General features: G+C 41.2%; 1 protein-coding gene across 1 annotated transcript; it reads left to right on the top strand.

Moving 5' to 3' along the window:
- Nucleotides 1-1,094: 1,094 nt before the first annotated feature.
- xpot (exportin, tRNA (nuclear export receptor for tRNAs)) lies at nucleotides 1,095-27,099 on the top strand. The gene is made up of 25 exons (XM_080421047.1): nucleotides 1,095-1,189; nucleotides 2,783-2,936; nucleotides 5,005-5,087; nucleotides 5,575-5,631; nucleotides 5,924-5,993; nucleotides 6,544-6,762; nucleotides 8,325-8,509; nucleotides 9,166-9,334; nucleotides 12,212-12,448; nucleotides 13,317-13,355; nucleotides 13,469-13,531; nucleotides 14,718-14,842; nucleotides 15,739-15,883; nucleotides 16,603-16,722; nucleotides 16,952-17,046; nucleotides 17,274-17,343; nucleotides 17,899-18,137; nucleotides 18,996-19,281; nucleotides 20,464-20,653; nucleotides 21,305-21,421; nucleotides 21,904-22,025; nucleotides 22,512-22,559; nucleotides 22,674-22,745; nucleotides 23,113-23,169; nucleotides 23,511-27,099. The coding sequence occupies exons 2-25, from the start codon at nucleotides 2,850-2,852 to the stop codon at nucleotides 23,535-23,537; spliced, it is 2,922 nt and encodes a 973-aa protein (XP_080277173.1). The 5' UTR covers nucleotides 1,095-1,189; nucleotides 2,783-2,849; the 3' UTR covers nucleotides 23,538-27,099.
- The last annotated feature ends 51 nt before the right edge of the window (nucleotides 27,100-27,150 follow it).

Here is a 27,150-nt window from a genome sequence, read left to right on the forward strand (position 1 = left end):
ACATAAGACACATTTCAGAAATTCTGAAAAAAATATAGCAATTGAATAAAAAATATATACGGGTTTATTGTGGGAGAATGTACACATGGTACTAATGCATTACTACGGCGCTAGTTGACTGATAAATGAAAAGCCGGGTTTCTATTTACTGTTCAGTGCTCAGATCCAATCTAAAGCCCGCCCTACTGTATCCGGCAATCAGCACGTTCACAAGAATGTACTTACGCACACCTTTTCCGTATCCGTTATAGACCGGATTGGCCATCTGCAACGTGAATGGGATCCCCCTTCATATGTTACGGTTAATTTCTTCCGGTGGGTTTGACCCAACGATGGTTCCTATTTCCGCTCACGGTGGACACGCCGCCAGTGTTGCCATGTCGTTTTTATTATAAGCGACGTTGGGCTTCTTTTTCTGTGAAGTTGCTAGTAAATATTGGTCATTGCTGGTGGTGGACTTTTGGCCTTGTTTCTAAAGTATAGATGCTTATTTGGGCTTTTGCTTCCAAATGTTGTAATTATTATTTAAACCAGTGGTTCTCTTCTCAAATATTTTCATGTCATCATGGACCACGGACCACCCGAATTAATATGGAGACTAATTTGTGTTGTTAAAATGTTTCAAAACGTTTCCAAACATTCAACATGTTTTCCCATTTTTTTGTTTGTTTTGAAAATAAGGTTTGAAAATAAGGTTTAAAGTGCTCATGTGCCCTAATAGACCATATTCACACGGCGGCCATGTTTCTATGAAGTCAATGAAAGTAGCCACCCCGGGTGGCGGCACTTTCAATGTTAAATTCCAATATGGCCGCCATGTGAATATGGTCTATAGTCGTTCTTTGGGGCTTGTTTCCCTCAGAGTATAGAAAAGAGAGTAACGACACGCTTTGATCTCGCCGCAAAGCGGGCTCCTATGGGCTATAGTTCCAAACATTGGAACTATGTCATTGAGATAGACAGAGCACTTCCGCATTCCATTCTTACAATGGGAGTCGACGCTAGTGTCAGAACTCTCTTTATGGCTCTGGTTTCCCTAGACCTGGTTGCTTGTTTCTCTCACAAAATGTGGCAACACTGCACGCCGCACCGTCGCTTCCCTCACACACGGAGCAACAGCCACTGATTCCTGAAATGAACTGACCAGAGAAAGTGGCATAAAAATGGCATAAAACTTTGTGCGATTAAGGTGAGTTGTCGACAGCGTGCCCATGCGTCCTTAGCGTCTCCAGTCGTACCCGTAAAAGTACACCAGGCGTTCGTGAGATTGTTTTAGTTTCTTTCCCCAACAACCACCACAATGATGATGATGTGATTGCTACCGTAGCTAGCAACCTTAGCATTAGTAAGCCTGCCTGGGTCTTAGCATTGCAGTCAGTGTCAACTTTTTTTTTAGGAGTGGCTCGACGGACCACCCTGTCCTGTCAGATCATACACGTGGCTGTATGTACCCCCCCTAGTCAAGGATGGATCCAAGATGTGTTCATGTATTAGCAGAGTTATTGTGGCAAAAAGACAAGAAAATTGGTGGAGATCTGACCATTATGTGAACATAATATTATCAAAACCGTTGCTCCTGCGTTGCATCACCTTTTACAGAGACACTCTCTTTAGAGTTCATGTGTCAGTCTGTATTGTTCTCATGCAGCACTGAGGCCACCCTCTCTCCCATGATCCACAACAACAAACTGCATTTTGTTGTTTGTGTTTGTTCAGCATAGCTCTGCATGGGTGTCACACGAGGCCCCATGATGAGGCATCTCTGTTGTCACATCACCTGGATGGCATCCTAGTTGTAACACAATGGGTTTTCAACCTTTTTCATAGCCAAGGGCCATTGTTCATTCACCATTTGATGAGATTTAGCCTCTCAGACCCAAAACTTAGAGTATTTTGTTGTCGTTGGATAAGATTTTGTCTACAATTCCATGCTGTGTTGATGTTTGTACCATAGGAGAGATGACAGGGAAACGTTGATCAAAATAACAGTTCTACATTCTCTTATTGTGTAGACTTCTTGTAAATTAAGGAATGCTGATGTTTAACAATCATTTAACTCTTGATTTCATTTTATGCTCTCAAGAGTTAAAGATCTATAAGGGTCCATTTGGTTACCAACTCTCCATCATTTAGCTGGGGACCACCTGGAACCCCCCCAAGGACCACTGGTGGTCCCCCGACCGCTGGTTGAGAACCGCTAGCTGTAACACATTAATAGCCCCACCATATGGCTATATAGGCCACAGTGGATAAACATATCCATGTCCTGCACCCTTTTAATATATCCTGGATGCAATTTCAAATTTCACTGTCCTTACAGCAACGTACCTCAGCCTACTCTCATTTAGCAATATTGTTGCGGTGAACTGCTTTGAAATAATGCTTGTCGAATGTAATCCAAAATGGTAGGACTCAGAAGAATCAGCTTTATTTGTCACATTTACATGTTCACCTGTGGGGTGAAATGATTTGTTGTACAAGCTCCATCGTTTGCAGTTTTTCAGGAAAGGGGAAGAGTAATAGAGGTAGAGAGAAGAGGCAAGGAAAACATGATGGAAACGGGTCAGATAATCAAACGTTGTAGTAGAGTGAAGAAAAATAAATGTACACACAGGCAGTCAACTAGTCCAGGTATTCATGAGAAAGGCAATGGTATGGGGCAGTTATAAAGCAGCAAATATAGTAATAGGTATGTATATGTGCAGGGCGTACATGACGTACCGATGTACATTATAAAAAGCAGAATACAAGTAAAGTAATATGTTTCGTTTTGGTTTGCTAGATGTATGAAATCTGCTTGATGGTAGCAGAGAGAACTGAACCTGCATTGAAGACAAGCTAACACACGAATGGCCTGCCAGTCTATTGCTGTAGTCATGGACGAGCAAGCTCTGCTGGGGCTGAACCCCAATGCAGACGCTCTCTACAGGCAGCGGGTAAGTCTATCAATCATCTTGGCTGGGGTTACTGGTTAGACAGGAAAATGTGACCACTTCTTGAACCCTAGCGTACCTGTTCTGGGGCTAATATTTGAGGGGAAATCGTCGAGCTTGTAGATCGGCTATTTTCGGCCAAGAGATTTGGTGTAGAGGGAAATACTAGATGATCTAATATAGAGCCCTGGCGCACCCCAGTTGAACTAAGTGTATAGGGTTTAATAAGTGGTTAACTCAAGAGTGTACGAATGTAACCAAATGGACTCGTAAAGGTTCATCACCATTTAGTTTTTTTTTTACAAATGGATAAATTAACACTGAGGATTACACTGTTTGCTCATCTTTAACCCATTAAGACCTGAAGCAGATTCTACAAATGCCCTCTAAATCCCAACAGTTTTCTGAAAAACGTGTGTTTCTATATCAGTGGTGCTCAAACTTTTTCATGTCAAGGACCTATTTGGCCACTGACCCCCATCTCAAAATATTTTGTTCCAGGGACCCCCAGAAGCAAAGATGTTCACTTTAAAAGAATATATATATTCAAAGATTTGCACACATTGTCATGATTTAAAACAAATAGCAGATCTACAAGCTCGTAGCGCGGCACTCTGTGCCGTGCTATGAGCTTGTAGATCTGCTATTTTTGAATAGCCAAAGAGTAAAATAATACTTTTTAGCTCGAATCTTACTGCCATGTTTCATGCCATTTGATGAGAAAATCAATTCAAATTACGCGTAACTTTGGTTCAACTGTTTTGCCAATACACAACACACAGTGACAGGATAACATTTGTGTTTCAATTGAATCATGTGAGGTCTTGATTCAATTGAAACACTTAATGTAAAGAAAGCAGTACAGACATGCAAGTTCCACAAGGAGACATTGTAGTGTAATTACGAATGACACAATGGTAAATAAAGTAAGTAAGTAAATAGTCTTGGGAACCAATGGTTCCCCAGCCATGTGGCCCATAGGTCAGGAGTCTTATCTCCCGTTTCCTTAGCTTAGCAGCTTAATGTACACCCCCTGGACATGATGCTCGTATGTTGCAGGGTCCTAACCCCCAATCCAACCCTTGATTTTTGTTATGACCAGGCCAGGGGTTGAACATCTACCTCCCAGTCTCAGGCCAGACACTCTTAACTACAAGGCCACTGACACAATGGTAGATGGCAGGAACTTATAGCTATTGATTAGTCTTGCGTAGCCAGACGATCAGAGATCTTCACCTACCGATGTCTGGTGACATCTAAATTCAATATAGTTGCTGGGTGAAAACAACTCGGAGACAAAAGGAAATTAAATAAAATTGTATTGGGGCAATTTTCAAATCAGTAGACGGGTTAGTTTGCGGCTGTTCTCATTCCACACTGCTTGATCTTGGTCTGTTTTGAAATATTTGATGTGTCTACTGTTGAATACTTTTATGGTAGACAATACTAACATGAACAAATTGCATCCTCCATGCTCTGTTATAATAGGGAAGTTGTTTGGGGGCATTTGTTACTCAATGCCTTTTGGCTAAGATCAAGTGTAGTATCTAGTATCTGTTCTTATCAGTTTAATCTGATACGTGCCCTATATGGGGACAAAATATTAAACAGATTTTTAGGCAATGCAATTTCTGTTTTAAAGTGCCTCGCACACAGTTCAGGTTTACTATTCAACAATTTTGCACTTTTCATTTATGATTCAAGTCTTAATATTTTATTGGTGTTAAAATGGGGTCCATTTGTTTTATTGACGTTTCTTTGTGGACAACAGAATACGTAGCAATAAGTAGTAAATGTATAAAGTAGTCTTGGAACGATCCATAATGTTCACTCGCTAATCGCTACGTTATTTTGAATTATAGTTTGTGCTCGGCACGTGTGTGTCCCAGTTTTTGGCTCGGTTCTCTGGGCTTTGTGTGGGTGTTTGTAGAATGTGGAGGCGAAGTGAAACATTTAGTTGTTGCCCAGGTTTGTTTCCTTGTCTCCAGCTTTGATTTCTCTCATCTGTTTGCCTGATTCACCGTGTGGCTGTTTTCTATTTTATGTTTATGTTTTTGTTTTGTTTCCTCAGGCCATGGCATATTTCGAGCAGCTTAAGGAATCCCAGGATGCTTGGGAAGTGTGTGCAGAGGCTCTGGCCAAAGGGATTTACAAGTGAGTTCAGCTGCACTGCTTTTATACCCCCCAATCTCTACCCTGATATCATGTTCCACCATGCTGACTATTTTATCGAACATTATATGAGAAACGTGTTGTAACTGAGTCGTAATGTCAAAGTTGCTTGAAGTTATTCTTGGCGAATGGCGATAATCAATTGGTTCTGTTTGATAATAACCACTTAAACCCTATATACTAGTTGACCAGGGTCCTCCAGGGCTCTATACTTGGTCCGCTCCTTTTTCCCCTTTACACCAAACCTGTTCGGCGAAATTAGCCGACCTACAAGCTCACAACGCGTTGTGACCTTGTAGGTTTGGCTATTGTCACCGAATGTTTGCCCAGGCCAGCAGAATAGTCACGTTAGGGTTCATGTGGTTAATGCATGGATAAAAATATATCATGTAATTAGATTTGTCAGTATCAGTGTAATGACATGCTTCCAGATCATGTGAACATACGGGGTTGTTTGTCATTATTGCAGTGACGACCATGTGAAGTTCTTTTGCTTCCAAGTGCTGGAGCATCAGATCAAGTACAGGTAAGCAAGGTGCACAAGGTTGGTTGATGAATTCAATACATATGACCACCATGGAAACAAGTCCCCAGGACTTTTTTTGTGTTAACCTTTTTAGCCTGAATGTATTACTGTACCTCTGTCATGTTTGACTAATAAAGTATTCAATCAATCAATCAGTCAAAGCAGTGCATTGAAATGGACCCAACATTGCAGTACACATTGTATGTTCGGAAGAGAACCGGCCAATTGCTGGATGTCATTTCTCCTTGAACTGACTGAACTTATAATCACGTGTGCCATTTGTTTCTGTTAGACATGCTGGTCTCAGTGCTGCCCAGCAGCAGCTCATCAGAGAGACGCTGATGAAATGGCTCCAGTGTCAGGTACAGTGGTTGTACACTTTGTTTACTTTATTCATTGGTAGCCATATGGATCTTTATAAATTGTCTCAACTGTTGATGATCTTTTTGAGGATGTCCTGTTGATAATGCAAGTTTGAATTCCCTGTGGTGTTAACCCATTCAATCCGGGTCATTTTAGATTTTTTTGGCTATTCAAAAATAGCAGATATACAAGCTCATAGTGCGGCACAGTGACATGAGCTTTTTTTTTTTTAATCTTGAAAATGTGTGCAAATCTTTGAATACATCTTTTTTTAAAGCGAACATTTGTAAAATATGTTTGTTCCAGGGACCTCCAGAAGCAAAGATTTGAGTTGCATATGTTCGCTTTAAAAAATGTATATTCAAAGATTTTCATGATTAAAAAGACATGGCAGATCTACAAGCTAATATGAGCTTGTAGATCTGCTATTTTTGAATAGCCAAAGAAATCTAAAGTGACAGAGACACATTCCCAGATTGAATGGTTTAATGTCTTCTGTTATGCAGACCTGTTATTTATAGTGTCCTTTGCGTGTCTTTGAACCTCTAGCTGATGAACGCCCAGCCAGAGAAGCCCTTCATCCGCAACAAGGCGGCCCAGGTGTTCGCCCTGACATTCATCATGGAATACCTGACGCTGTGGCCCAAGTTCTTCTTTGACGTCCTGTCCCTGGTGGGGCTCAACCCCCATGGCGTGGACGTCTACCTGAGGACACTGATGGCCATCGATGCCGAGGTGGTCGACCGCGATGTCATGCATTCACCTGAGGCGAGACTCCCTTATACCCCCTATCTATTGCCTTCTCTTTGTTTTTGTTTTTTTTGTTACATATATCATTGGTTCTCAAAGTGGGGTCCGGGGACAAAATTAGTTAATACAGCGTCACAATCATTTGAACCCCTTTATCCATATTTTAAACTTTGGCTTTTCAAAAATAGCAGATGTACAAGCTCATAGCGCGGCACTCGGTGCCGCGCTATGAGCTTGTAGATTTGCTGTTTTTGAAAAATCAAGACATTTTTTGAAAATCTTTGAATATATATTTTTAAAGCGAACATTTGTAACTCAAATCTTTGCTTCTGGGGGTCTCTGGAACAAAATATTTTGAGATAACATAAATAGCGTCTATATAAATGGTCGACAAGACTTTTACACGCAGTAGCCGATGCCTTGCCTTACACATGCTTAACATTTATATAGTTAACAAATAGCTGGTACTCAGTTAGCTGATTTCCAGAGTAACTTAATGAAAGTAGAGAAGTAGGTACTGATTCTGTGTGCTGTACGTCACTTGGACAATCGATCAAAAACATTAGCTACATTAGCTGTTGTTGGTGTAGTCTTGGTTAAATAAGAGTACAGTTATCTCATTCACCCGTGTACTTAAGGAATTTAACATTTATCTCAAGTTGCACCACAGAACTGGGGTGGAGAACTCTCGTCAAACCAGGTTGAAGGCATTCCATTGTCAAAATGATAAAGGCTTGATGTCACATGATATCAAAGAACAATTGTGATGTAGATTTTGGTTCTGAGTATTATTGACTTTTCTCCGGATCCACCTAATTCCAGTGCAAGTATCTTTGTAAGCCCATTTCTGTAGCAAGGCTTTCCACAGCACAGTGACCAAGTGAGAGAAGTCAATGTTCAAAGCGCTCGTGTAAAATGTATATTTTTCCACTTGGTATGGTAGCATCTATCAGTAACCTAGATAGTGTACTATCAATGTTGGTTTTCGTATTTCTAAACAAGTGATGATGCAAATTAATTTGGCTTGCTAATAGTGAACAACCGATGGGGGAACACAAGTTAACAACATGAACCCTAGTGTCCCTATTCTGGTGGGCATGTCTTAATAGGAAAACATTGTCGAAAATAGCCAATCTATAAGTTCACAACGCATGCGTTGTGAGCTTGTAGATTGTCTATTCTTGGCGAAGAGATGTATTGTAGATGTAAAAAAGAGGGGGCCAAGTATAGACCCCTGGGGGACCCCGTTTAAGTGGTTAAGTCTCACTAACCACTAAAGAGGGATTCCAAATGTGCTCGTGACATTTCATCCTTATTGCATTGGTAAACAACTTTAAACAGTTGAAAGCATTTCTCCTTCACTAGATGATACGGTGCATGAAATGCAACATGTCACAGGCCGGATTCAAACCCATATTGTCATGATTAGATCCATGGGACCTGTGCCTTGGCTATGTGGTATAAATTCTAACTTGTTTAGTTAACAGGACGGCCCCCGAATTTGCCTGATTCAATTAGCCGTTTACAGAGCTGTCTGAACTGACTTGTGCTGCTCATCGACTCCTTACTCCCACCTCCAGGAGACGCGCAGGAACACGGCGATCAAAGACAACATGCGAGAGCAGTGCATCCCCAACCTGGTGGAGTCCTGGTTCCAGATCCTGCAGGCCTACCAGCAGTCCCACCCGGAGCTCACCTGCCAGTGTCTGGAGGTGGTGGGAGCCTTTGTCTCCTGGATAGACCTCAACCTCATCGCCAACGACCGGTCAGTGACTGCTGGGTTTATGATAAACACAGCACAGGAGGTTTATGAGAATCGACACTGTTGTCTTTGTTTGCTGGATTGTCACAGCGATAACTCTCGACAGTTTAATCCAAATTGGATTATCATTTTTATTGTAATTGGTCAAAGGTCAAGGTGTCTGCACAAGTTCAAACTATGCGCTATGCTTTTACGGGTTATATTTAACCCTTTAAGACCGAGAACGCATCTGTGTCATTTTAAGATTTCTTTGGCTATTCAAAAATAGCAGATCTACAAGCTCATAGCGCGGCACCGAGTGCCGCGCTACAAGCTTGTAGATCTGCTATTTTTGAAAAGATATTCAAAGATTTGCACACATTTTCACGATTTTTTCAAAAAATAGCAGAGCTACAAGCTCGTAGCACGGCTCGTATGAGCTTGTATATCTGCTATTTTTGAATAGCCAAAGAAATAATAAAATGACACAGATGCGTTCTCGGTCTGAAAGGGTTAATGAGGGTCACTTTCCCAGAATCAAAATGTAAAAAGGCAAATAAAGCAGACATCCAATTTGTGTTTGCTTTCTATCTGTCAGCCACAAGGCTGTCTTCATACCTTGCAGATAAACGAACAGAGCTGAAACCATCAGGCCCTTAAGTTGACCATTTTGTCGTCAGGTTTGTGAACCTGCTGCTGAGTCAGATGTCCGTGGAGGAGCTGAGAGAGGAGGCGTGCGACTGTCTGTTTGAGATCATCAACAAGGGCATGGATCCTGTGGACAAGACCAAGCTGGTGGAGTCTCTGTGCCAAGTTCTGCAGTCTGCAGGCTTCTTCAACATTGAACAGGTACTAACCACTATATGTTCAGTATGTGGCCTATTGTATTTGATACTTTGTCGTATGACGTGGAATGTTTTTATTTTTTATTGTTCCTATATTGTTCTCTGACATGCCAGTTTGAATTGTGAAATTGTAAAATAAACGTTAATAGGTTTTAATTGTAACATGAGAAGTACATTTCTGCCAGCATGGTATATCTGTTACCTGGTGTACCAAAATGAAACTTTTCTCAAGAAAAGCTTTAACTGTGAGAAACAGACTCTGTCTGACGGTCTTAAGGTCCTTACACACCGGGGCGATTTTTTTTCATGCGAATATTACGTTTTTTTTTAAAAACCTCAATGCAAGCTTCCACACCAGTTTCGCGGAGCGTCTTTTAATTATTCGGAACGAGTCCGAATTTTGCGTATATTCGCATATTCGCCAGTGTGTAACCACCTTTAATCTTGACAGTTGTACGATAAACCTGTTGTTACCGCATGCAGGCGTGTGAGAGAGTCATTGCTATGAACGTTCTATAAAGAATCTTACTGCGTAGTGTACTTCATTAAAGGCTAGTACTCTCAATTTCAAACTGCCTTTGCTTCTTGACATACAAATCCAAGGATGCTTATGACTTTCACTCCACTACAATTCAAAGACTCCACTACATTTCTACGAAGGAAAAAAATGTAACACTTCAGTCCTATTTCAAATATTAGGAAAAAATAGCCGCTCTACACGCTCAATCCACCGCTCAGTTGGAAATGTTAAAAGGTATTTATTGTAGCATGTAACTACATACGTTATTTATTGTAACGCATGAAAACACAAGGCTTTTAACTTTTTCAATTGAACTGCCTTGGATTCTTGTTTAAGTCTACCTGCAGTTCTTGCTTGCAGTGTCTCTACAGAGAAAAGGAACTTCAAATCTGCATGTTATTTGATAAACTTCTCCAAAAAGCACCTGATCTCAGTTGGCTACAATTACGGATACGGACCCACTCTGCACTCCTATATCTCTTAAATGTGCCTTTGTTTGTTGCTGTCATTTGTGGCACCTTTTGTGGATCACTGCCGTCATTAGTTGGCGTAATCGGAGAGAGCTGAGAGGCCGGGGTCTGCTTTAGTGCCGCATGTGCATTTTCTCACAAACCGTAAGAGGTCAAAGTTCGTGTGTCCTGTTCCTGTTCGCCTCTGCCCTCTGCACGCCAGTTATTGACTTATGACCTCCTCCCAAAGACAATGACAAAGACAATGACAACATCCTGTGTTTTAGACGGCAATAAACGCATTGGATAATTTCTCTTTTTAAACAATCTCATGTTCGTATTCACTAATCGCAATCTCGTTTTTAGGACCGTATTACGGTAATTATACTGGTGCATGTGCATTTATTTTAGAATAATTCCAATTTACTATATGAACCCTTGCGTAACATTCTGCAAAAATAGGCAAGCGTCCGGCAAAAACAACAAGCTCACAGCTTGTAGATCGGCTATTGTCACCAAAGAGATTTGGTGTCGAGATTTTGGAGAAGGACCATTTTAAGTCGGTGTTTGGCAACCGGTGGCCCAAAATTGTCCCGTCAGTGGTGATATCTGACCTGGCAAATTTACAATATCTGACAGTCCCACATAATAGGCTAGTGATTCTAAGGACCAGGGCGTCCTTAAGGGGCGTCGAGGTGTTCCCCAGCTAAATTGTTGTTTGGAACTAAGTGGACCCTTAAACGGTCTGTGACTCAGAGAGTGTACAAATGAAACCAAATGGACCCTACAGGTCCTACGGGTTTCATTTGTACACTCTCAGAGTTATGGGGGTCCGTGACCAAAATGTGCATACCAAACTGCAGATCCTTTTAATAATAAAGTGTGAGAAGCACTTTACTATAATGTCAGAATAGAGAATCTACCCCCACCTTAAGAATGTTTTTATCCATGTTGGCGGTGCTTCACAGGCTTGTGTTTCATCAAGTTTCTCTCCATATCTATGGAGAGACCTTGAGCTCCTATTCAATGAAAGAGCTTTTTTATCTCTGTTCAAAGGGGAGTATGTCTGTCTGTCTCCAGGTGTTCTGTTTTTTTTTATTTTACTTTTTAATTAACTAAATGTCCTCATTCAAGGATGTGGCCTTCACAAAATGATGTATCTATCTGAACCTGTGACATTTTGATTACACACACAGTTCTATCAGTATGCAGTTATAACACACACATCTTTATTTAGTAACTTTTATAGCAATAGCTATTCTTATTAGGGGCGGGAATTGGTAGGTGCCTGACGATTCAGTCCGATTCCGAGGGCTACGATTCAATTAAATTGCGATTAATTTACTTCCATTATATTTTATTGATAATAAAAAACTAATGGAAGAGATGTGTCACTGTCGATTAATTGCTGAATCGATTATATTTTTCACCCCTAATTCTTATATTGATTATTATACAAGACGGTCTGTCAAAGTTCCAGATCTTAACCCATTAAGACCGGGAACGCATCTCTGTCACAAGCTCTATGAACTTGTAGATCTGCAATTTTAGAAAAATCGTGAATATGTGTGCAAATCTTTGAATATATAATTTTTAAAGCGAACATTTGTAACACAAATCTTTGCTTCTGCAAACAGTTTCTTTTTTTTGTATTAAATGTTTAAAAAATAGCAGATCTACAAGATCTGCTAGTTTTGAATAGCAAAATAAATCAAAAAATGACACACAGATGGGTTCCCGGTCTTAATGGGTTAAGTTAGCCTTTGATTGTGTTCTGGCCCGTCATCTAATGATCGACTTAGAAAGAAATTAGCCCAAGGCCCGAGAAACCCCTGTTTTTTTAAGTGGTTGAAAAGAAAAGGTGAAATGAAATCTGAGCTCCTTCCCGTCCCCGTTGGTCTCTTGTCCCCAGGAGGAGGATGTGGACTTCCTGGCCAAGTTCTCCAGACTGGTGAACGGCATGGGCCAGTCTCTGGTGATCAGCTGGACCAAGCTGGTGAAGTCGGGCAGCGTCAAGGTGGGCGCCGAGACACTGCAGGCGGTGGAGGCCAAGGTCCCGCTGCTGCTGCAGCTGCTGGTGCACGAGGACGACGACATCTCGGCCAACATCGTGGGCTTCTGCTACGACTATCTGCACGTTCTCAAACAGGTCAGAGCCCCACTGATGATGTGCTAGGCCAGGGGTCTTCAACAGGGATTCTCAGAGTTGCTACAGGGGGGCCGCCAAATCTTTTTTCAACATTAACCACTTCATCCCTAGCATCCCTTTTCTGAGGAGAACTTTAGCTAAAAATAGCCGATCTACAAGCTCACAACGCCTCGCAGCGCGAGGCGTTGTGAGCTTGTAGATCTGCTATTTTAAAAAAAGAGGTATAGGTGTAGACTCGAGGGAAAAAAGAGCAGACCAAGTAAAAAATAAATAAAGTTGAATCTGAAACACAATTTTATACAATATAGTGGGGGTCCCTGCTTCATCTCTCTCTCAGCTAGGGGGTCATTGGCCTGAAACACGTTGAAGACCCCTGTGCTAGGTTGAACCAGTGGGTGGGCTGGAGAAGGACCAGTTGGAGAAAGCAGCCTCGAATAAGGACTTGCCTTGTCGAGCCCAGCCGATACCAAATTCGTGTATCCGTTCCTGATTTTATATCGCCCCCAAACTGATATATTGGTATATGGAAATCATGTAGCTACAGTGACAATCTGTGCTAACCGTTATGTGCCAACTGTTTGTGGAACTGGTTTCGATGGATTAGTTGGATATGTAGTTGGTCCCCACTTTGCTCCTATAACATTATTTAGAACATTGCTGCCTGCCTATTTGGCTGAAGGTTCACATATTATAACATGCCCTGAACAGGAACACTAGGGTTCAATGTGTCAGGTTGCTCTAATAGCATTTAGGGGAGCAGAGATTAGTGAGACACAGCCAGGTTGAAGATTTGGCTCACAGAAACTCACCGTCAAATCTGACTTTAATTAATTTCATTAAGGTTGTGTTTTCATGTGATCCCTTCCAGCTTCCTCAACTGACAGACCAGCAGAAAGCGAACATAGAGGTGAGGTTATCATTGTAAAGTTTAAACCCACAACGTATCACAGACACTACTGGTACAGTATGTGTTTGAGGAGAAAGAACTAATCCTGCTTTTGTTCCCCTCCCTGACAACAGGCAATCATGCTGGCCGTCATGAAGAAACTCACCTACGATGACGAGTACAACTTTGAAAATGAAGTAAGTGTCTTCTTGTTGACAATGATACAGCTGTGGCGAAACAGTAGAAGGCGCTCTAATGCTGAATTCACACCGAGAACTGCGAGCGAATGACCTTAGTATATATATATTTTTTTAAATATATATATATTTTGTTGTACCTGATTGGGTTTTAGATTGGTATTACTGTATTTTAGAAAAGCTTCCTGTGGACAGGTGTTGAAAATTAGCACTCGTGCTATATACATTGTAAACAATGCATCTGGTTTTGTCCAATGTAATTGTGATGTCCATATCAAATAAATAAAACATAACATAACATAACATAGTCATGGTAGACACTGGCAGACATTAGTCACAGGCAGACATTTCAGGCACTCGAAGTGTCTGAAATGTCATATAAAAACGGTGAAGCAGCATTCTGCCTCTACGAGCCGACGGCTTGGAATAAACTCCCATTACACCAGTCACCCTCTGTGGACAGCTTTAAAGCATAGCTCAAGACTTATTTCTTAACTCTTGTTTTGAGTTGATTTTTTTTTCTAAATCTCTGTGTTGTTATTCATGTCTTCACTGTTTTGCTTGATTCACTGCCTTTTTGTTTTGGCCATTCTTTTAATGCCATTATTGTTTGCCATTATTATAAATGGTTTTAATGTTGTTGTTGCTTTTGCCCTTCTTTTTGCGTTATTGTTAAAGTATTACTGCTTTTCTGTAAAGCACTTCTGCTTTATTTATTTTTCTATATTTTTTTGCACTTTGAGCTGCATTCATGTCATGGAAGGTGCTATATAAATAAAGTTTATTATTAGTGCGGACATTCACAAAATAAGCGAGTTGCGCCCCAGCGAGAGCTCCACTGCTGCAAGTGGATCAAAGAGAGCTGCTGCACCAATCAATGTTCATCTATGGCAGCTTGTTTGTAAACAATTTATACATTTTAGGTATGAAATAGGTCATATAGTTGGTCCATCTTAACTAATTTAACACCAAAATGTTATCTTTATTTGCTACTTCTATACTACACGCTTCTGGTTGGCTGCCATGCTGTCTCACCACACAGTGGTAGCATCAAAGTTGAACTTATCTCAACCTTGATGCTTCACTTTTCTCTGGCTCGTACGCCTACGTCGTACGCCTACATCAGCCTACATTAGCCTACATCAGCCTTTAACGTGTCCTCCTCCTCCGTGCACGTCTCTGTCAGGGCGAGGACGAGGCCATGTTTGTGGAGTACAGGAAGCAGATGAAGATGCTGTTGGATCGCCTGGCGCAGGTGTCTCCAGAGCTGCTGCTGGAGGCCGTGCGACGTGTCTTCAACAACACTATGCAGTAAGAACATTTCCTTGATAGTGGCATTTTTCAATTCCTCCAAAATGTGAATGCTTGTCTTTGTTCCATAATTCTTGTGGCTGCTGTGTAAAACAAAATATTAAAGCAGTTTCAGCAACCGAGAAGCACTTTTTAACACATTGATTGCCAAGATCGCATTGATGCGTTCTTTCAAATCCATCACTTGATGGCCGAGATCGCATTGATGCATTCTTTCATTTTTTTGGGAAAACTTCACAAGGGGCGACCTAACACAGCTTTGGAATGATCGATCGTCACTAAGAGAAGTAGAATGTGGATGTGACGTTGTTTTGGGATTTTCAGAAAAACAGCTGTAACTCAGTTTCTTTTTTTTTTGCATTGAAAACCACTAGTTTTCAGCGGGCCGAAGCCTCAAAATGGCGGATCGCGGTTGGAACGTTGTCGTTCCTATGGATACACAGATCCCTCCGCTAACCCACGGGGACTATTTTGTTTGTGTTTTTGGGACACAATGTCGGTTCCACAGAGTTTCAAATATCATCGGATTCAGGTAATTATACGCTGGCAAGGGGATAGAAAACTATGTTTAATATCTTGGCAATCAATGTGTTAAATGTATATATCAACAAATCAACCTGAAAAAAATCGAATAGACTTTTTATAATCTACTAAATCGATAAGTCTGATTAACCACTTATGCCCTATTTTATACTTGGTTATACAACGGTGTTGCGCAAAAATCGTCACGCAATTTTACAATGCGACAAATTTCTGTGTTTTTGAACTTTTTCAAATAAAAGAGAAGATCGTTTTTTTTCTCTCTTCCAAGCAACGTGAGCGACCACGTGTGAGCGTGTCTATATATAAGTGTGTCTCCATCCACTAAGGTGTGTGTGTGTGTGTGTGTGTGACAGGAACTGGCAGACGGCTCCGTACATGGAGGTGGAGGTAGCCATCAGACTGCTGTACATGCTGGGAGAGGCCCTGCCTGCATCTCACGGCGCCCACTTCTCTGGGGACGCGGCCAAGGCCAGCGCCCTGCAGGACATGATGAGGACGGTCAGTGTCACCACCACACCTCGTCATTCTATAAACGACATTAATGTGTCTTTTAATTGGCTTTGGCCTAACTGTGGTTTATTTTAAAAGTGGACATGATACAGTACATGGGGCATGAGGCATGTTTCCAGTGAATAGACAATTAGTTTAACCGCTACGGTCTGACTTTTCACCTAAACCTTGGACATGCTGACGACAGCATATCAGGCTTGGCATTGAATTTCAAACAAATATTACTAAGGGGTTTAAAACAAAAGAAAAGGAAGCGCTGCCTGGGTTCAATCACAGTGGCTCAAAACATGTGCTCTTCAGTGGGGGTTTTAAGACTGACCAACAGGGTCATTAAAACCCTGTTGAAGACCCAAGTGTCGAAACGCATCAGTCAGCTGTTGCCTTGCTCATCTGTTAAATCAATCATTATTTTTTTCACCTGAAGACGGAGTGCCTCAGTATTTTTTCCCTATAGTCTGCCTCACCACAAGCAGAACTTTGGGTTCCTTTGCTTCTATTACTAAGGGGTAATTAAGACTAAGATTAAGATTAAGGGGTAATTAAAACAAACCCAGGGCGCGTTGTGAGCTGGTAGATGTAGATGGGATCATTTCGGATATCTCGTTGTACAAGAACGTATAAATCGCAAATCTTTGGTCTGAACTAGGATTATGGTTTTACGCTTGCTTGCAGAACTTTTGACATCATGTGTTGTTGTTTAAATCCAGCTGGTTTCCTGTGGGGTGAGTGGATATCAACACACATCAGTGTCTCTGGAGTTCTTTGAAACGGTCGTCCGCTATGACAAGTTCTTCATTGTGGAGCCCCAGCACATTCCAAACGTTTTGGTAAGAGTTCACCACACCAGGAACTGATCAAGTATCATATGCATCTAAATAAATCATTTCTATTTGGCTTTATAAGCCATGAATGGACTGATAAGACAGAACTTTGCACCGAAAGGTATTGATGCCACAAGATTATAATGTGCTAGTTTGATAACGGAACATTGGCTACATAACATACAATGTGCACAGTTGATTAATGTTAATTATATTGTTGTACTGCTGTTGATAGATGGCTTTTCTGGACCAAAGAGGCCTGAGGAATAGCAGTCCTAAAGTCAGGAGCAGGGTGGCTTACCTCTTCTCCAGATTCGTCAAAACCCTACAGTAAGACTGGAAAAACACACACACACACACACACACACACACACACACACACACACACACACACACTAATCTACAAGCTCACATGTCGCATTGCGGCACGTTGTGAGCTTGTAGGACTGCTATGCCGTGCTATTTTATAACATTTTTGACAGTATTCACACACAGTCTGGTCTCTGTCATGCGTGTCATGTGTTAAGTGTCATGCTAACAGCTCTCTCTGTTGACAGTAAACACATGACTAACTTCATTGAGGACATCCTGTCCAGGATCCAGGACCTGCTAGAGCTCACCCCTCCTGTACGTTATCTACATACAGTAATGCAGCAAACACAGTCCTTCACTCATTCCAATGTAAGATGCCATCCTAGGCATCTTGCGTGGCAAGGTTTCAGCCCGATCAGAGCCATTTTGACTTCCATTATGAAATTAAAGTTAAATATTTCAAGTATAAAACGTATGTGAATAAAAGAAGGTGGAGGTACTTCTGTGGCCTAATGGCAGTGTGCACACATAATTAGCGAGTGTGAATGGATGAATGTAATGCACATTGTAAAGTGCTTTGGATAAAGGTGCTCTATAAATGGACAATTTACCATTCACCATTAATCCATTAAAAACGGGAAATCTATCATTTTAAAATGTTTGCGTTGGCTATTACAAAAAGGGCAGATGTACAAGCTCACAGCACGTCACTTCGTGCAGCGCTGTGAGCTTGTACATCTACAACCCTATTTTTGAACATTTCTGAAAGATTTTGAAAGTGAAAGAACTACTGATTTTAGAAGACATTTGTAGAATCTGCCGCAGGTCTTATATATAGCTTAACCCAGAGCCCGCTCTCTCCATTTCCAGGAGAACGGCTTCCCAGCGCTGCTGACCAGCGATGACCAGCTGTTCATCTTCGAGACGGCGGGCGTGCTGATCGTGAACGGCGATAGTCCCGTGGAGAGGAAGCAGGGCCTCATGAGGAGCCTGCTGGGCCCGCTGATGGACGCCTTCCGCCTCCTGCTGGACAAACTGCCCCGGGAGACGGAGGCGGAGAGGCAGACCGCCCTGGCCGACTGTCTCAGCCACGCCGTGGGCTTCGCGAGGTAACGGTCCCAACGCTTGACTATTGATTTATTTTCGTAGCTATGATTCTATCGATTACATTTTTCATTAACCCATTTAGACCTGGAACGCATCTGTGTTCATTTATAGATTTCTTTGGGCTATTCAAAAAATAGCACATCTACAAGCTCGTACGAGCCAGATCTGCTATTTTTTTTAAATCGTGAAAATGTGTGCAAATCTTTGAAAGTTTATATATATATATATATATATTTTTTTTTTACTCAAATCTTTGCTTCTGGTGGGGGGTCCCTGGAACAAAATATTTTGAGATGGAGAGGTCCGTGGTACGCTTACTATACAAGGTTTTTCGCCTATAATGACATGCCCAAAATACAGATTGATTACTAATTGATTAACCGGATTAGAGCAGCCTTTTGGGAACCAAAAGGTTAGCTGTTCAATCACTGGCTCCTCCTGACTTGGTGTTGAAGTATCCTTGACCTTGAGCAAGACACTGAACCCCAACTGCTGCCCGGGCGCTGTTCAATTGTTGCCCACTGCTCCGAAACGTTAGGATGGGTAATTTCAGAGGATGAATTCCGGGTATGTGCAAATGTAATTTGAAATGTGTGTTATTTAAGACATAAATACCACAAGAAAACAGGGCTTGTAAGTAAGCCTTGCAGAGCCATGGGGCCCATAGGGGCAGGAGCCTATCTCCTGTTTCTGTAGCATGAGTGATTGTCTTTAGAGTTGGTATGACCTGGCCGGGGATCGAACCCCGACCTCCCAATCTCAGGGCGGACACTCTAAAACAGGGCTTGTAGTTCGACTATTTTCGCAAAACGCCATTCTTCTTGTCCAAAACGTCTTCCTCTGTCTCCCCGTCGCTCCAGTCGCACCAGCAAGGCCTTCAGCAACAAGCAGACGGTGAAGCAGTGCGGCTGCACCGAGGTGTACCGGGACTGCCTGCAGACCTTCCTGCCCGCCCTGAGCTGCCCCGTCCAGCGGGGGTCGCTGAGGAGCTCGGTGCGCTCCTTCCTCCACCGCATGATCATCTGCCTGGAGGAGGAGGTGTTGCCCTTCGTCCCCGCCGCCTCTGAACACATGCTGAAGGACTGCGAGGCCAGGGACCTGCAGGAGTTCATCCCCCTCATCAGTCAGATCACCGCCAAGTTCAAGGTAGCTCTCTAGGGCTTGAAAAAGATAGTGCACGCACATCCGTGGCCCAGGTGCAAGACAAACAAAGTATTGTAAAAAAGGAATAGAGTCTGCACACTCTGGTAATGCTGTATAAAGCTCTGCTTTGTATTTATTGCGTTAGTCAACGTTTCGGCCCGTTCAGGCCTTCATCAGGACATAATACTCTCTCGATTATTACATCATCGTCTAATCGCAATAATTTTGCATAATCGTTTCCATGTTGAAAAATTTTCATACATTTTCAAATATTAAAAAAGCAGAAATGGCTGATCTAGCTATTAACACTATTTAAACTTTTTTTTAAAGTATAAAATTATAAAATTTGTCTGTAATTTCTGTGTAAAAGTTACCCTTTGCAATTCTTCATTATGAAGCCTAAAAGGCAAACAGAAATGTCATTTCTATTCATATGCTCCGATGTTAAATGCCAAAAACACAATTAAATCGTTACAATTATTTATTTGTGTGACAATTAATCGTCAACTTAAATTAGCTCATGGCTGCATGAGACATGGGTCGGTTGTAGTCAGGTGGCTTTAGTGAAATTACCGTGTCCGTTGTGGAGAGGATAAAAGCAGCACCAAATGTTGCATGAGGCTTCAGGTCCTACTGATGGGGGTTTTAGCCTATAAGGAGCCCACCAGAAATGTCAAAACTTTCCATACAGAGCTCAGTAATCTGTCTGAGCTGCAGGAGTTCACCCCCCCATATCATTCAGATCACCGCCAAGGTCAAGGTAGCTCCAGGACATTTAGTTGACGATTAATTGTCGTGCAAATAATTGCGATTTAAGGATTTAATTGTGTGTTTGGGATTGAACATATACTGTAAATAAAAATATATTTCTGTTTGCCTTTTAGGCTTTGTAAACAAAAAATTGCACAGGGCATATATGACAAATAACTTAAATATACACAGAACAGGCCATGCATTTAATCATTTGATACTTTGAAAAGGTTTCAGAAATAGCCGATCTGCAGAGAGAGGCCACACTGTTAGATCCACACACCATCAGAGATGATGTTTATGGCTTATCCTTATTGATAACTCCACACCCAATAACACTGGGGGGTGGAGCTGAGAGAGGTTCTGATTTTCATAGAGTGGAAAAACAACCAAACTAATGTTTTTGTTTCATATTCCTCCATGTGTCCTCGGCAGGGGCAGGTTTCCCCCTTCCTGCAGCAGGTGTTCATGCCTCTGGTCCTGGCCATCTTCGAGGTGCTGGCCCGGCCCGCAGAGGAAAACGACCAGACGGCCGCCCTGGAGAAACAGATGTTAAGACGCAGCTACTTCACCTTCATCCAGACCATCGCTGGCAGCGGCATGAATGAAGTCATGGCCAACCAGGGTACGGTTCTGCTGATGTTTTGGAGCGGTTACTGTTCCATTGTAACGGATACTGTTGCAGAACCTTTTGACGTATGAGACAGTGAGAGGTCACTGACTGTCTCATAGAACATTGTCTGGGTTACTAGAGAATGATGTGGGAGCCAATACAGATTCTAATACTGTGGCTAAATTAGTAGTGAGGGCAGTCCGAAAGATGATTTGAGCTTCAAACTACATTTCCTTTGAACCTTGAAGCTTGCTTTGGTGCTGAAAGACGTGACGTACTATATTACCTTCTTAGCAGCGACGTTTCCTGAAACTGGTATGAGTTGTGACCGATCATCTGTGGAAAAGATATTGTACAACGCCAAGATAAGCGACTACACTACACGGTCATTGTGTTTGTGGCTGGGAACCCCGGGATGGTTGGCCTAATTTGACTGCAGTCTTGCATTTCGCCAGTAGAGGTCACTGATTTTAACTAAAGCTATTTGCCCGCCAGAAGCTTCTCGCTTTTGTATAATATTTACTACTAGTGTTAATAATGCACCATCTCTTGCAAGGACTGAATGTGAATATAAGTCGTCACTTGTCTTTTTCTAACCCACATCACAGATATGCTCCTGGTCACTATTCTTTGATGCCATTGTGTTTCTCTCTCTCATCTCAGGCGTTGAGAACATTGAGCGGGTGCTGTGCACCATCATCCAGGGAGCGGTGGACTTCCCTGATCCCATAGCTCAGAAGACCTGCTTCATCATCCTCTCCAGACTGGTAGAACTCTGGGGTAAGGCATGACTTGTTAAAGTGCTAGAACTCTGGGGTATGGGATGACTGGTTATAGTGCTAGAACTCTGGGGTATGGGATGACTTGTTAAAAGTGCTAGAACTCTGGGGTATGGGATGACTTGTTAAACAAGTGGAGTAAAGATAACGGATGTAGATAAGAGAAAATATTGTTATAAATCCAAACCAACGGGAGCACCACGCATTGGCTTTGGTTCTGGCAAATTGTGTGTGCTAGTACCTTTTTGTGAAAGGAGGAATAATATTGGAGATCTCTGGTCATGATGTTCAACAAAAAAATCCGAAATCCAGTTGAGAGCTAGCTGAGGTTTTCAGCACCAAGTGAAATGAAGTTAGCTCCCCGGTTTGAAATAGTTTAGAGGTTTATAGTTTTCTATATCTGAATGAGTTGATCCTCATTTTGAAGAATTTGAAAAAGGTATGAACGCCATAGGACTGACATTGATTTGATGGTCTGTCTAGGAGGCATGCCACCAGATGGCATGGTGGGCTTCCCAGAATTCATCTACAAACACATCGTTCCCGCGTGTTTCCTGGCTCCTCTCAAGCCCACCTTTGACCTCACAGACGCTCAGACAGTCCTGGTAAGTTTCTGAACATGAACATATTAGATTAAATACAGATTAACCCATTAAGACCTGCAAATGTCTTCTAAATCCTAACAGTTTTCTAAACAACTGATGTTGCTATATCAGTGGAGCTCAAACTTTTTCATGTCAAGGCCCCCTAAAATTATATGTATTTGGCCGTGGACCCCCATCTCTAAATATTTTGTTCCAGGGACCACCAGAAGCAAAGATTTGAGTAAAAAAAATTAGCTTTAAAAATATATATATTCAAAGATTTGAACACATTTTCACGATAAAAAAAAATTAGCAGATCTACAAGCTCATGGTGTGGCACAAAGTGACGTGCTGTGAGCTTGTATATCTGCTATTTTTGAATAGCTAAAGACATTTTTAATGACATGGATGCTTTCCCGGTTTTAAATACAAATACAGATTTTTCCCAGTTTGAGTAATTTAATGTTGTTGCAATTTAAGGTTGACTGTTGTTTTTTTCTCTTTCAGGCATTGTCAGAGTGCGCTCTCACATTGAAAATGATTCATCTCAAACGGGTGTGTTTCACGTGGTGGCTTTAGTATTGATATTACTGGTATTGCATAGTTATTAGTATTACTGTTACACTGTGGCCTATGACCATCTCCTCTGTGAACCTTTCTCTTTCGCAGGGGCCAGAGTTCATCCAGTTCTTACAGCAGGACTACCTGCCTTCACTTCAGGTATCGCCAGAAATCACGCAGGTAAGATGGTGAACGATGGACTGATGTAAAAATCACTGCCATTCCACAGTTTTTTTTACAAAACTCATCAGTGGCACTTTTTTGTCTGTACCCATATGAAGGGGTTTCATTTAAAATGTATTTAGGGTTTTCATTTTATTTTTATAGTAGATAATATGCGAGTACATGTGTTTAACCTTAACCAGTTGAACCCCAGCATGCTTATTCTGGGGGTAACATTCAGTCTACACCAAAAGAGAAAAAAGCGGTCCAAGCACAGCTGTAACCTAGGTCCATTTGACTTAGTATAGAGGGTTTACGTTTAAATGGTTAATTCTAACAGCTCTGTGATGACTCCCAAAACGTTTGCTTTTGTTTTTTTGAACAGGAGTTGTGTCAAGTGCTTCAGCAGCCTGACGTCAAGGTCCTAAAAAACTACATTAAGGTACAACAACTGCTATTCATTCCCAGATTTTGTCCACTCTGTTTTATTATTGCGCTCTTGTGTACTATTATTTACTTGTGCTCCCCTAGTGAGTCAATTACTTTAATGATAATTATATTTTTATTATTTCATTCTATAAAATATCAAAAATAGCAGATCTACTAGCTCACAACGTGTCTCACATGCTATGAGCTTGTAGAATGGCTATTTTCTCTTCTTTTGCAAGTATAAATTAAATGGGGGCATTCACTTATTTAAAAAAAAAAAATGATAATATGAAATATGGAGATGCAAGGTTTCTGTATTGTTATGTAATACTATTCTTCAATCTTTCTTTGCAGGCATTCTTTCAGCGAGCAAAACTGTAAACTCTGAACTGGACGTTCATTTGGAATTTTAAAAAGACCCTTCAGAGAGAGAGAGAAAGCGGTCACCTGTGCCACTTAAAAACACCAATAAAGGAACTTAGCATAGAAGCTGCTTTTGCACTTAAAAAGTAATTGCATAAACAAGCCCGATCTGTTTTAAGCTGGGGAAACGGAGGTGGATTAAGGACACGAGAAGTAAAGGGAGGGGGGCTAGTACTGGAGCAGGAACGGACCGTATTCCTTCCAGTGGCCTAACGCAGTGTTGAGCTGTCTGTGTGCGGATGGATTCACGGTAAAGTCTGGAGGATTTGATTGGTGTAACCACTCAAGGAGAAATCTCTCTTTTTTTTTTAATAAGGCTTTTGGGACGAGCCTTGCCTTCCGTGGGAAGAATGGAAGCCTAGTTGTGTTGCTGCCTATCCTAAAACGTATGGCAAATTGTCTAAAGTGATTTGAACACGGGAGCTATCGATCTGTGAGGCGTAGCTTTATGGTTTATGTCAAAAACCATTATGATGGAACATTTCAAGAAATCTTGGGTTGTTTATTTTTTTGGATGTGGAGTTTGCTGCCCGTGATTACATTTGTTGAATAGATTTGGAGAGAAAAAAGGGCTGACTTGTATCATTTTTATTGAATGGGTGGCATATTGATTTTCTATTTTATTTCTTTTCTTTTTTTGAGTATGTGGATGCTTGAATAGGAATATTTTCATTTTTTGTTTGAAGTGGCTTAACAATGGGAATCTTAAGTGCTTAAGTTTCCTGGCTCATTGTGTATTTGCCTTCCAGGTGTGTCATATATACCTCTGCGGTTTGGGCTGGGCAATATATCCTTATTGTGATATGAGACTGGAGATAGTCTGGGGCTTAGGATATCGTAACATCGTGATATGGCATAAGTGTTGTCTTGAGCCTTATTTTATTATTTCACAAATTGTCAAAAAAATAAATAACAAAAAATAGCCTACAGTATCTACAATCTCACAACGTGTCGCTTCACAAGGCATTGTGAGCTTGTAGATTTATTTTTGAACATTTCTGAAGATTTTTAAAGGAAGTTTGTTATCACAATATCGATATCGAGGTATTTGGTAAAAAATATGGTTATATTTGATTTTGTTCATGTGGCCCAGCCCTACTATGATCTAACCGGACAGAACCTCTGCATCTCATCCCAGTAGCATCCATAAAGCTTTAGTGTCCTAGACCTGCAGTTATCATTGGTATCATTGACTGTAATCGTTTTTGTCATTGTTACCTGATTATACTTAGTGCTAAAGTTGCTAACAAGGTTCTTAAAGAGGTCATTCACTACAGTGATTATACATTTACTATTCCATTCAACTGGACGAGAATTTTCTTGTTTTGCAACGGTGCAGGCCAAATTTAGTTTGTTTTTTTTCAGATGGAAATGAACATAAACTGACCGGACTCAGGCCTGGAATTTCATAATTATAGGGACATGGACACGTATATAATTTTTTTTGACACAAAGGCGAAATGACAGAGCAGCAAATAAAACAATGATTTTTAAGTCTACGGAAATAATGACCTAATGGACCGGTTTTCCAGCAGTTCATACCAGGCACAAAATAAAAGACACCCCTGGTTGTTTGTTTAGGATGTGTCCCGCTTGATGTCGCTCAATAAGAGTGAAGAATCTCAACAAACAAAAGACACTGGTGTGGTGTCTAAAAAAACGTATTGACAGGAACGAGCCAGCGGAGGGGAAAAGGGTGAAATCAACTGGGGCAATGCAGGCGGGGGCATCAGGGTGACTGTGGCCGCAGGGCATATCCCCTTTTTGAGAGGCATGAAGCCAAACCGAGGCAGCATGGTGTCTTCATGAAATCCATGCCCTGGTCGATACAAAATAAGATGGTAATGTTATGTAAATAATGTTTTTAGAGTTTAGCGCTTATCTTTTTTTTTTATGTCATTCCCATCTGAAAACTATGAATTGGAACCTCTGTGTACAGCTCATTGTAAACATTGTCCCTTGTACAGATGTCAATCATTGAGATGCTTTTATAACCGCATTTGTGACAATTCAGGAGCTTGAGAAATTGATTATGCAATGTGAATTGCAAGCAATACTGTGAAATGACCTATAAAACAGTCCCCCACACCCCCCAAAATTTGCATTCTACACAGCAGTGGTTCTCAAAGCGGGGTCTGGGGCCCGCCAGGAGTCTTTGAGAGGCTTCTGGGGGCTCTCGAATGTGGACCAGTTAAACCCCTTAAGTCCTATTTCACAAATGGCTACAACAGCAGATCTACAAGCTCAACGCATCGCAACACATTGAGCCTCTATTGTAGATCTGCTATTGTAGCTAATCTCTTGCCTATGCCATGCCCAAAACATGGGCACCAGGGTGAAAGTGGTTAACGTCAATATAATTTCACCAGCTAGAAGGCAATCCAATGATGGAATATACTGTATTAGAATGACTATTCAGACCCTAGGTCTCTCGCTCCCCATCTACACTATAGATCGTTGTAGAACCCTGTACTTAATCAAATCTAGTCTTAACAATTAAGATATTCCTTCATGTGGTTCTCTGGCACCAAATCTTTTCAATGGGGATCAGTGGCTTAATATACATCAATTTGGAGGTCCTTGATATGAAAATATTTTGAGAACCACTGTATTAAAGTGAACTCAATCAGTTCTAGATGAGACCTAATTGTCATTTTATAAGTCCTTGCTGTACTATACACTAAGTTGTGTAAAACATTTTTCATGTGTGCAGATTTGAATGAGGTAAATCCACTTGAACCTTTTATCAACCTTGTGTAGCTGCTTGTTTTCTCAAAACCCCTTGTATAGATATGACCACACCACACTCTGACTGGCTGTTCAATGTCATTCATGACCGTCACAACTATGAGTCAATGTGCAGGCCATCTCTTATGATTTGTTACAGCACTAAAAGTCTGTTTTCTCCCTTCAAGAGCTATGCTTCCACTTTATTTTGAACATGACAATGAACCGATATACTGACACTGTTGACACAGTCATTAAACTATGCCCTTTTCACCTCTCAATGCTTTGCTAGAACTTGAATAGCTTTCCACCTTCCACGGCTGTTCCCTTGGTATTTTTGTAATTTCACATTGGAACCACAGTACCATATAGAGTATTTAGACTGCTCGGGAGCACTTGTGACTCTTTAATGGGTGGACGTTTTTGTTCTTATAATTTATAACCCACTGAAGTAAAAAAGAAAAAACAGCAGCTGTGCAAAGTCATGATACCATGGGATATGAAATCCATTTTTAAAATCATACTTTGTTTACCTCAATGTGATCCATTCTATTATTGCTTTCATCACACAATGGAAAATGAATTCACCCTGTTGAAAAAGTAGTTGTCAATGTTTTTTTTTTCAGCAGACCGTGGGGAAAAACTGTTTGCACACATTCAAGAAATATTTATGCCAAATGAATTTTGTTCATTGAGGGTGAATTGTCTTCTTGAGATCTTGATTTATTTTTTGATATCGCAACAAACCTGTTAGACCATCTGTTAGTACCAATAAAGTGTTTACTAATCTGGAGCTAGTAAACTCAATAGTTTTATTTATTGTATCATGTTGTAGTATTCAGTG

The sequence above is a fragment of the Gymnoscopelus braueri genome, assembly GCF_963280865.1.
Source record: "Gymnoscopelus braueri genome assembly, chromosome: 23".
Classification (NCBI taxonomy): domain Eukaryota; kingdom Metazoa; phylum Chordata; class Actinopteri; order Myctophiformes; family Myctophidae; genus Gymnoscopelus; species Gymnoscopelus braueri.